General features: G+C 38.8%; 1 protein-coding gene across 1 annotated transcript; it reads left to right on the top strand.

The window, feature by feature from the left end:
* Positions 1-161: 161 nt before the first annotated feature.
* On the top strand, positions 162-10,837 carry pif1.L (PIF1 5'-to-3' DNA helicase). The gene is given in 13 exon segments (NM_001096061.1): positions 162-224; positions 1,718-2,285; positions 2,394-2,523; positions 2,636-2,761; positions 3,366-3,519; positions 3,614-3,728; positions 3,912-4,018; positions 5,169-5,308; positions 7,688-7,794; positions 7,992-8,079; positions 8,186-8,331; positions 9,502-9,693; positions 10,704-10,837. Coding segments are annotated over 12 exon segments (1,905 nt in total). The 5' UTR covers positions 162-224; positions 1,718-1,724; the 3' UTR covers positions 10,743-10,837.
* The last annotated feature ends 1,179 nt before the right edge of the window (positions 10,838-12,016 follow it).

Raw genomic sequence — 12,016 nt, 5'->3', positions numbered from 1 at the left:
TGATGATGCCAACGGAACCGTTGCCGAGGGAATGGCAGGCGTGAATGCTGATTGGCTGTTAATTTAAAAGTCCAACGGCTGATTGGACGAGGTTCTCCACCGGCAAATTCAAAAATACAACTTGTGTAGCTCTCGCTGCTGTACACTGATTGTTGTATTACAGCGATTCCATCGGGCTCCCGGGGTTTTGTCAGTCTGAGGATCGGCTTCAACGAGCGGTACAGGTAGGAGCCACGGGCAGCTGATGTGCAAGGGGAGTTCATTTTGGCTCTGATTGCTAACCGCGTGTAGATTAAATGGGATAGTAAATTAACATTGGATTTCTTGTTTGTAAGAACACAGGGCAACTATATAACTCAACTATGTATTCCTAGCGATGTAGGCCTATATAACACAGTATAAAGTAACTTAAATGATGACATTCTACTAAAGTATAAATCCTGTACAAAGATTATGCAGCCCAGATAAACAAGGATGCCATGCTTCTTTTCCTCTTATTCTGATTAGGTTGTTTTTGCATAAAGAACAATAGCACATGGCAATAATAAAATGACAGATACAATATACAAGTCAGTTGCACAGGAAGTTTGTGCATTGCAAATTAACAGTACAGACTGGTAGGATTTGACTTAATTCAGTTTTATAAGCTTGCTGCCCAAACCCCAAATATCGGCTGTTTACACCCATTTCTGTCAATTACAACTACATTAAGGTATTTTATCACTTTCAGCCAATTACACTGATCCTCCTTCCCATTCTCCACCCTCACTTAGCATTGTGTCTCAATATCACTGTCACATAGTTACTGCTATGTATTTCAGGGTTTGTAAGATGTATCTTCATTAGCATTTAACTGGGGGGGGGAACAGGACCATGCAATGGATGTAGTAGGCACTCCAGGTCTTTTTCAGAGTGTGTACTGCGCTGTTCTGATGCTGGTTGGGGTGGGGGGATGTGACAGCTTTTTTTTTTTAATACATTGAGCCAGGGCTGGACTGAGATTCAAAATGGGCCCTGGCATTTCAAACAGGCCACACAGCAGCCCAAACATCCACACCAGCCCAATATATAGTGTCTATGGGAACTTACAGCAGCCCCTCTAATTGCCAGAACCCATGGATTGCCAGTCCGGGCCTTCATTGAGCCTTCCCAGGGATACAAAGTTAATAAAAGCTGACCATATGCAACCACTGAACATTACAAATCAAATGTATTATGTGGCAGAATTTACAAATCGCACCAATTTTTTAAAAATATTTGTGAGTTCCTTTTACTGAGTGACCTAAAACCAAGTTAACCTAAAAGGGGATTGATCACCTTTAGATTAAACTTTTAGTAAACTGTAGTAATATTCTGAGCCAATTTACCTTTTTGTTCAGCAGCTCTCCAGTTTGGAATGTCCGCTAGCTGCTGGGGTCCAAACTACCATAGAAACCAGGTAGTGTTATGAAAGAGAGACTGGAATATAAATAGGAGAGAGACTGGAATATAAATCGGAGAGGGAGTAAGTGACCCCCATTTAAAAGCTGGAAAGGGTCAGAAGAGTGAAGCATACAAAGCATAAATTACTTAATAAATTGAAGACTAATTGAAAAACTGCCAAGAATTCTATAACATACTATAAGTAAACTTAAAAGCGAACTACCCCTTTCAGGTAATGGGCATTGTTAAACTGCACTGATTATATGTAAAAGTAAATAGTTTCTTCTTACAACAGGAAAATGATGTTGGCCGAACAGCTGTCTCCAGAAATCCAGAGCAGCATCACTATAGAGTATCTTAATTCTTCTGGGCAGGCTCTGAAGCGCAAAGTAATCCGTAATTCTTTCATCTCCCTTGGACGCAATGAATTCCGCGACCTTGTCTTGAAGGTTAGCGATGGAAAACTTCAACAGAACTTTGTCATAAAGCAGATCCAACTTTTCACCCGTTTTATCCGAGATGGGAAAGCTTCAGTTGTGCTGCTTCCAGAAAATATCCAGCTTTTAATATCGAATTGCCCCGCAGACAAGTTAAAGCACTTTATGAAAACCCTCCTAATTAAACATGAAGCTGGGAAGAAAGAGAAGCCGGTGAATGAACGCACTCGCCTTCTATCTGGGCTGCCACGTATGTTCGAAACCATCAGCCCAGTGCAGAAAAAAGATGTGGAACAGGCTAATGAGATGCGGGCCAAGGCCAACTCTGAGACTCCAGTAAAGGGGAAGGGACTGAGTCACAAAGGAGTGAATGGAGGTAACAGATGCCAGCAAAAACGTACACGCACAGAATCTTCTAACAGCCTAGTAAGTCACAGTCGTTGATAAATTGATTGAAGTGCAACTACTGAAACTATTTCAAATAATTCACACTTATTCTATTTTTCTTTTTCAATACCTTTATAAAAACATCAGATTGCGGATCTCAGGCCCAGCAAAAAGCCAACACTGTCAATGCCTAAACAGATCCGGCTGTCTACAGAACAATCCTTGGTGTTGAACACAGTTCTCAGTGGGAGGAACGTCTTCTTCACAGGCAGTGCAGGTTGGCACCTCTCTCTAGACTTCTGTCAAAATATTCAATGGATGCTGATTTTTTTTTTTTTTTTTTTCCCCCTTCTAAAACAACCTGCTTCTCATTTTGGTTCAATGTACAGGCACAGGAAAGTCTTATTTATTAAAGAGGATAGTTGGAGCTCTCCCACCCAAAAGTACTTACGCCACAGCAAGTACTGGAGTAGCAGCATGTCACATTGGTGGCACCACTCTACATGCGTTTGCAGGTAAGTATTGCTAAATGGTCTGGATGGGAACTAGTTAAACCTATATGGACTTCTGACCTATTAACAATAACTTAAATGGCAAAGAAAGCTGGATGTAAAGAAGTGAAATAATGCACTTTATGCTTTAGTTGCACTTTAGCCTTATGAGCATGCAGCTTTGTGCTGAAGTATTCCATAATCAATGTGATGTTGACAGCACTGTACATTTTGTACCTTCTGAAGTGTCTTGTTTATTGCACAGTCTAGGAGTCATTTACTGAAAGGTTATTGTTGTGCAAAAAAAAACCCTGCTGTAAATGGTTTTTTTTTTTTTTTGCACACTGCCATCCTCCATCCCTCAACTGGGCTTTATTCTAGAAACCTACAGCTTCCCCACTGAATACAAGACTGTCTGCATTCAGCAGCACTGTATTCAAGAGAGGGGAGGCACACGGGCACTTTGTGCAAGAGGACAAGGATCGTACTCTTTTATAAATGCTCCCTCTGTGTGCTTTAAGGTGCTGTGCTGTGGTTGGGTAGATGGCATACACTTAGTTTATTAAAAGGCTTATTAAGAATTCAATTCACTTTCTTAATGCTTTTGGTAACTGTTTTTATTGCTTAGGTATTGGTTCTGGAAAAGCCTCTCTAGAGCAATGCATTGAATTGGCAAAGAGACCTGGGGTACGCCAGCACTGGACAAGCTGCAAACATCTAATCATTGATGAGATCTCTATGGTAGAAGGAGAGTTCTTTGATAAGCTTGAGGCTGTTGCTAGGTAAGGCTTTTTTTTCCTACATTACTGAACCACAGTAACTGCACTGTCCACTTTCCCTGTTAAGAAAATGCACAAACATTTTTGGTGATTCTAGGGCTGTGCGTGGTAAAGATGAACCGTTTGGTGGCATTCAACTTATTGTATGTGGTGACTTCCTTCAGCTTCCTCCAGTCACTCAGGCCTCAAGCCAAACAAAGTTCTGTTTCCAGGTAAGAATTCCGCAAAGGCTTTTTCTTGGTCCAAATAAATTTTGCTGAACCAACTTTTGGATAACTAGGCAAAGGCATCCATTACTTATAACACGACAGATATGCTATGCTTGACTTAGAATAATCTTTAATAGTTAGCGATTAGCATACTGTCTCTTAAGTAGGATATTTCATTCCCTGCAGGGCAAGAGCTGGAGGAAATGCATTCATCTGACCATGGAATTATATGAAGTCAGGAGACAAACTGATAAAAACTTCATTTCTCTGCTGCAAGCTATCCGACTTGGCAGGTAAATAATTCTTCTGGCTAACGGGTGGCAAGCTGCATTCTATTTAGTGGAAGGGATTTTTACATTGTCCTAACCAAACAATACATTAATAATGGTAACACTGAGCAACTAGGGCAAATTCGTCTTCCCAAACTGTTCTCAACTCCAGAGTAATGGTTGGCAAATGTGATTTAAAAGCTTTTGTAAACAACTGGCTTGCCAAGTGCGCACACTATTGATTTCCAATAAATCTGCCCTTTTGCATCCAGAAGAAGCACTTGAACTGCTAGTGCTGAGTTTGCAAAATGAGTAAACTTGTAAAAGATGCACATAACATATGTTATTTGTTATATCCTTTTTCAGATAACGCATACTTGTCAGGTGTCATGTAAAACTGGCCATACATTAAAACATGTGCTTGTTTGGCAAGATCACCTGTAAGATTTACAGACAGCAGTCAATCTTTCAATAAAAAATGTTATCTTTATTTGCTTAGCTTAAAAATATTGGAGCCTGAATACCTAATGCATTTGGGGTACTGCTACCCTTATTCATATTCACAACGTTTTCAACATAAACGGCTCTTTTATACTCTTGGTTCACTAATGTGGCTGCATAAAAAAAAAACTGCACTGAACCACCGTATATACTCTGCAAGGTGCGCACATCTGGTCATGTGTTTTTGCACATTACACCCACGTTGCAACATGTCACTTACTTGTCAACTGCACTTTCACTGAGTTTGCATGTGGAATCTATGAAGAAGTGTAACCTACTTGTTGCCTACTAGTGTAACCTTCGTGTCATGTTTTCTTGAATCGTAAAAACTTAAAACAAAATAATTAAAATTCTTAATCAGCCCTTATCCTAGTAACCATACATACCGTGTTGCATGTAAATTGCACATGAAAAAGTACATAACCAACATGTTACCAACTTGTAAAGCATAACCTACGTCACATGTTAAACTTGCAGGGCACAGACATTGTATGGATGTTGTATGTCTCCTACAGTTTCAAATTCTATATTGGCCTCGTATACCTTTCCTCTTCTTCTTCCAAGTAACTGTGTATACTGTGATTTAAGAAATGCATTGCTTTAATCTCGTTTCATTAACCTCTTTACATTTATGTAAAGGAGAACTCTGGCCTGATACATTCGTCTATTTCAGATGTACAGATGATGTCGCAAGGCAGCTTCTCCAAACCACTAACCATAAAGTTGAGCGAGATGGAATTCTGGCTACGAGGCTGTGCACTCACAAAGATGATGTGGAAATAACCAATGAGCGTCGTCTTCAGCAGTTACCTGGTAAAATACCTCCACCAAGGCAATATCTGTCACCCTTTCACTTAATTTAGTAGTTGAAGGGGGATATTTTGAAGCTGGAACAAACAGTGACACTATTTTGTTCATTAATTTTTTTTTTGTAAAATTCACGTGCTAATATGCAAAATTTACTATTTATTATTATTTATAGAAAGTGTACCACCCTGTATTAATGTGCAGCAGGTACAGATCTTATTTTTTCATTGTTGCTTGTTTAAAAGTTCACAAACAGGAGTTGTGTAATTATTTGCTATTTATTTAGCAACTAGTTGTAATATTGGTGTATAGCAGCCATCTCCGGTCATTGTGCCTGGTCATGTGCTTTCAGAAAGATCCAGCACTTTATGATGGAACTGCTTTTAGATAAGCTATTTCCCCTACTCTAACAGTCATGGCTTGGGTTAGCCAGATTTAAGATTTTTACTAAGGGGTGTTATTCTCATATCTATCACCATGGGGGCATTTTTCGCACTGCAGGTGTTGGGGAACTGTTATTTGGTTACCCAATGTTCTGCTGCTGTGGTGAAAGGGAGTGGGGTGATATCACTCCAATGTGCAGTGCAGCAATAAAGAGTGACTAAAGTTTATCAGAGCACATTACTTAGTTCACCTGGGAAACTAGCAACATGTCTAGTTCCATCTCTCGGATTACAGAATTAAAAAAAAAAAAACGCTCTTTAGAAAACTAGTTTTATGCAGGATTTACACCGGATGAGTGCTATTAACTGATGCATTTTGTAACAAAACATTTTTTTTAGAAGGGAATGTTGGCCTAGCTAAACACCAGTCTGATGATATCGGCAACTAAGAATATAGTCACAACTTGATTTCACCGCAGTAGGCACAACTCCATAACCCACAGAGATACCATTAAATTATTACAGATCAGGCACTCCCCTCTGATTTATTTATTTATTTTTTTAAGCACAGTAATGCAGACAAAGCTAAAGGGAACTATCGCAGAAATGAAAAATATAAGCATCACCATGCTGAAATAAGACCTTTTCCAAACCTAATCAATTAAAAATTCTGTACCATTACTGGAGTTACTTTCCACAATCCCCCAATCGGCATCTGTCTAATACATTCTTTGGCCGTCTCCATTTGCCTAGAAGCTCGCTCTTTCAAATCCCCATTTTGACCATTGTGTGATTTTTGTTTGTGTTAGAATCAGTTTACCTAGGTAACGGCATCCCCCCCCCCCCAAGATATTTAAATCCGTCAATCAAAATCTAACAGACCCAAACATAAAGAGAGACGGTGTGATGGGGATCGTAAAGAGTAACTTGAATATTTCAGAAATGGTATAGAATTGAATTGATTATGTTTAGAAAGTTTCTTTCAATATGTTGATTATAATTACATTTTTCTTTTTAGTTCACCTTTAAGTTAACTTTTAGTATGATTTAAAGAGTGATATTCTGAAGCAATTTGTTTTCATTATTTGTGGTTTTTGACTTAGCTTTTTTTATTCAGCAGCTCTCCAGTTTGCAATATCAACAATCTGGTTGCTAGGATCTAACTTACCCTAGCAACCATGCATTGATTTGAATTAGAGACTGGAATATGAAATCATGAACACCTTTTTATAGCTACCTGGATGCCTTGGGTCTCGTATTTCACAAATTAGTGTTACTGCGGATAACTTATGTTATTGAAACATAGCTGACCACCTAATGTAAATATCACCGCCTCTAATATTATTGTCATAATTCTAGATATTTTTATTTGTCATATGACCTACAAACTTGAGGTTAATAATTTGTTTTGAATGATGTCGCATATAGTAGATATGAAATTCTGATTGTGAACATACCAAGTACTGATGTAAGACTTGTATTATAATGATGTGATCGATATTGTCAAAAAGAGACTGTTAAATATGTGACTAATTTTTACTGCTTCAATAAAAGTTGAAATAGGGTCTGAATAGAAAGATCAGTAATAATAATGAACAATAAATTTGTAGCCTTACAGAGCATTTTTTAGATTGGGATCAGTGACCCCCATTTGAAAGCTGGAAGAAGGCGAATAATTTAGAAACTGTACAAAATAATGAAGACCAATTGAAAAGTTGCTTAGCATGGGATATTCTATGACATACTAAAGGTGAACCGCCCCTTTTAAGGGCGAAGGAACCTGCTTATGAAGGAAAGTAAGATCTGAAAATAGGGAATTATTCCATTTAGGGATGAAACTGGTATTTAATTTATTATTTTAGAAGGTGTGTGTGTTTCAAATTAACAATCAAAAATAGACCTTTCAGAGTGTTATTATTTACTACTAATCTACCTTTGATATAATGCTGATATCTATAAAGTCTCTTCCAACTGAGTTAATTAACACAACTCTATCCCCCAGGAGAATCCCATTCATATGAGGCTCTGGACAGTGACCCTATGCTGGTGAAAACTATAAATGCTCAGTGTCCTGTAAATCAGCAGATTCAGCTGAAGAAAGGGGCTCAGGTGAGGAGCAGACTTGTATGAAATATATATTGTCAGTGCTGATTTAACTATTTTATGTTGCAATAATTCTGCTAGATGTTTAGATGTGTATGAAGTGCATAGAGCTATTCGAAGAGCCTATAACATTTTGTCAGGGATAAAGTGGGCCTGCCTGTGAGGTCACTTTATTCAGACGTCACAATCTGGTGCTTTTGCAGGTGATGCTGGCAAAGAATCTAGATGTGTCTCGTGGCTTGGTGAATGGAGCACGTGGCGTCGTTATCAAGTTTGAAGAAGGCAACAAAAGTCAGTTACTTTTCCCTACACAGTTTTTGAAAAGAACTGTATAGATCTGTATAAAAATGGGATTGGTAACTGCAAAATGTTTAATTTACCCCTCTCTTTTCCCTAGACTTGCCAGTAGTTCGGTTTCTGTGTGGTGTCACTGAGGTTATAAAGCCTGACCGCTGGGTGTTCAAAGGACACGGTGGAATATATCTGAGCCGACAGCAGCTGCCTCTAAAGCTGGCATGGGCTATTTCTATCCATAAAAGCCAGGTACTTCAATCCATTAATGCTATAGGAAAAATGAGTCTACGGTAATGTTAAAAGTGAAGTATAACTCCTTATTCCACATTAGTTCTATAAATAGGGATTGTACTTTACATGCTTTAAGCTGGGGTTTTGTTTAAACAGAAGGCTTCTTGGTGGTCTGCTGATTATGGTGCTTTGGTAGATACATATAAATGTATTATTGCCATGTTTAGATTTAGGGGCCCATTTACTTAGCTCGAGTGAAGGAATAGAATCAAAAAAAACTTCGAATGTGTTTTTTTTTTTTGGCTACTTCGACCATCGAATTGGCTACTTCGACCATCGACTACGAATCGAACTAAAAATCGTTTGAATATTCGACCATACGATAGTTTAAGTACTGTCTCTTTAAAAAAAAAAAACAAAAAAAAAAAAAACTTCGACCCCCTACTTCACCACATAAAACCTACCGAGGTGCAATGTTAGCCTATGGGGAAGGTCGCCATTCGCTTTCTAATGTTTTTTTGGTCGAAGAAAAATCGTTCGATCGAAGGATTAAAATCCCTATATTCGATATTCGACCCTATGTATGGCAACCTATTCTGTTACTGACAGAATGGCAACCTATTCTGTTACTGACACACAAAGCTCTGTGCTCTGCTGCTAAATTCTGTTTCCTAATGTGACAGGGGTAGTGATGAATGAAATCTTTTGCAAAGCTTCGTGCGAAAATAACGCCCATAGACTCCAATGGGTGAAAAAAATTGTCGATTGTCAAACTTTTGTCATCCATAAACTTTAATGCATTTAGACAAATTTTCGGTGAAGTGAAAAGGGTCAAATTCGCCCCCTCACCAGACGGGTGATAAAACTGAGCAGTTTAAGGAAACAATTGGCTGATTTAGCAAATTCAGTTTAAGCCGTTATGCCTGATCCTAACTGTAGGGGGCTCTCCTTTTGTAAGCAGTGTAAATCAGCTTATATCATGAAATCTTAAAAGAAATAGAGGTACACTGCAAAAGTGCTCAAAATGTTAAATTTATATATTATGACGCTTGTATACAAAACCAACACCTGCTGCTAAAATAACTAGTCAGTTATGCAGAAGTGAAACCCTTTATGTATAAGGGAAAGAAAGGCCCCTCTCCCTCGTGTTATTCAAGTCACTATAAGAAGCCAATTTCTTTTCTCTAGGGAATGTCTTTGGACTGTGTGGAAATCTCATTGTCTCGTGTCTTTGAGAGTGGCCAAGCTTACGTTGCTCTCTCCAGAGCTAGAAATCTAGAGGGTCTCCGAGTTATGGACTTTGACCCCAAGGTTGTTCGAGCCAATCCATATGTTCTACAGTTCTACCATCAAATGCAGAAGGAGAGAGCATTGCGACAGGTAAACCTTGTACATAAATCTGTCTTCTAGTTGTACCTATATCAGTCTCGGCAGGTTCCCATGCGTAGCTCCTGATCTTTGTCCTATTGCATGCTTTTCAGTTAAACGTAGACCAAACGACTGGGCTTAGTTTAAACATTCTATTGTAAAATATTACTTTCCTTACTAGTTCAGTACATTTTAATTGGTTTGCCCCCCCCCCCAATATTCCATCTAACAGACTAACATTCTGCAAATGTTTCTTAAAGGGGCATATAACATTAAAAACAAGATTAATCTATATAAAAATAAGCAAACATGGTTGTAGCTAATTATTGCAAGAAACGTGGGAAAAATCTGAAACTGTAAAAAGTAGCTTCACTCCCTGTTTTGCATGTCGCCCCTATAATTGGTGGGAGGGTGAGCTGGTAGTTAATAAAATGACCCATTCACAGATAAGCGTCTGTCTAAAGCTCTTTCTAAGCTCAACGTCTAGAGAAAATGCAAGGAAAGCCAAGTTCCAAACCTATGTGCCCTTTTCCTTAAAACATATAAAAATACTGTTTGACATGCTCAGAGAAAAAGTAAAAGGCAGCACTCTGGATAAAAGGATGGTGGTTTTATTGTAACTGATCACCTGATCCATTTCGGGAGCAACTCCCTTAATCATAGGCTGTGCTTATGTAGAACAAAAGTGTATAAAGATGTATACCGCCCCTTTAATCGCACATCTTACAAGACAAAAGCACAAATACTTATTTTCAATATCAATTATTCACAAGAAAATTTGAAACCTACACTAATTACAAATATTCCATGATTTTAAAGCTTTAAATAGACTTAGACTTAAATGTTGCTGTCATTCTGTATGATCTCAATCTTGGTATCAAAAAGAGGAAGGGAATAGAAAACAAACTCTAAAATTAAAATCCGGCTGATGTTGGTTTCACTTTTGTAGGTGACTTAGAAGAATTTGTACTGATAACTAAATGTAGGATAAATTATGACCAATGCCTCATTTATTCTCCCAGACTTCCCTTGATGACTTCCTGGACAAAGAAAATTGCTGACTGTGTGATATTTGTATTCATGTTTGGTCTATTAAGCTGTAAATAGTGTACAGAATTTTATATATTTTTTTTTTAAATAAAGATTTTAAAAATGACAATACCTAGTGTAAGCTTGTGCATTTCTTCATAAGTGGTCTGTGTAGCATGGGTTTAGCAATGCATGCCATTAACCTAACCAACAGAAACTTGCTAATAAAGTTCTGGTGTCATTGCTGTTGTGCCATTATAGTAGCCCATGTTGGGTGGCGACAGCATTAGGAAGTGACTGGGGGGCTTCCAGGGTTCAGTGCAAAGGCAGGAGAAGATGGTTTTTGCATGGGGGATCCATGTGAACAGGTTGTAGGATACAGAAACCACCTCCACTTATGTAGTAAGTCATCAAAGCAATCTCTGCCGTGTGTGTGTGTGTGTGTGTGTGTTTAATTGTATGATGGCAGTTGGCCCTGCACCTGAAGAACAATACACCATGAAAGGCAGTCCTAAATACATTACAGTTAAAGGTACTGGAATATCAAATATATTGATACACTGGGAACAGTGGAAACTAGAAGCTAAGCATATACACAGAAATGCTACAAGTATTGATACCACTGCGTGTTTGGTTAATTAGGCAGACTGGGTAATGAAATTCAGAACATTATGTATAGGAGTGGAAGGTGTATGATCAGGTAGCCAACACATTTCTATCCTTTCCATAAAGCAAGGAACCTGCAGCTATAGTGCTGTGCTGCTCACTAAAGGACAGTAGGGATAACACTACCTACTCTTGCCATACCACACTTTTGTTCCTTTTCCCATATGCCCCCCCCCCTATTTCTGTGCAGCACCACATGCTCTTTCCAACTACTTGTTACTGCTTTTATAATGGACATGCTGGACCAGTCTATCTGATATGCCTATCAATCATAACATTGTTTTTGAATGCTATTTATAATTTTGCTAATTAAGTATTCACCTGATGCTTTTTACTTTACCTTTCTTAGGGCTCTTACTCACTAGCGTTCTGACCTGCACTCCCCTGCGTTCCGTTTTCTGGCGTTCAGACGCAGGGGAGCGCAGGAATAGACGCATGTCATTATTTCAAATGGGGCTGTACTCACTCAGGCGCGTGTAGGCGCCGAACGCAGGGAAAATGCAGCATGTTGCATCTGAACCTGCGTTCGGCGCCTACACGCGCCTGTGTGAGTACAGCCCCATTTGAAATAATGACATGTGTCTATTCCTGCGCTCCCCTGCGTCTGAACGCCAAAAAACGGAACGCAGGGGAGCGCAGG

Source organism: Xenopus laevis, chromosome 4L (genome assembly GCF_017654675.1).
Source record: "Xenopus laevis strain J_2021 chromosome 4L, Xenopus_laevis_v10.1, whole genome shotgun sequence".
In the NCBI taxonomy this organism is placed as follows: domain Eukaryota; kingdom Metazoa; phylum Chordata; class Amphibia; order Anura; family Pipidae; genus Xenopus; species Xenopus laevis.
The sequence above is the reverse complement of the archived record's forward strand: the minus strand, read 5'-3'. Positions and strand labels throughout refer to the sequence as shown.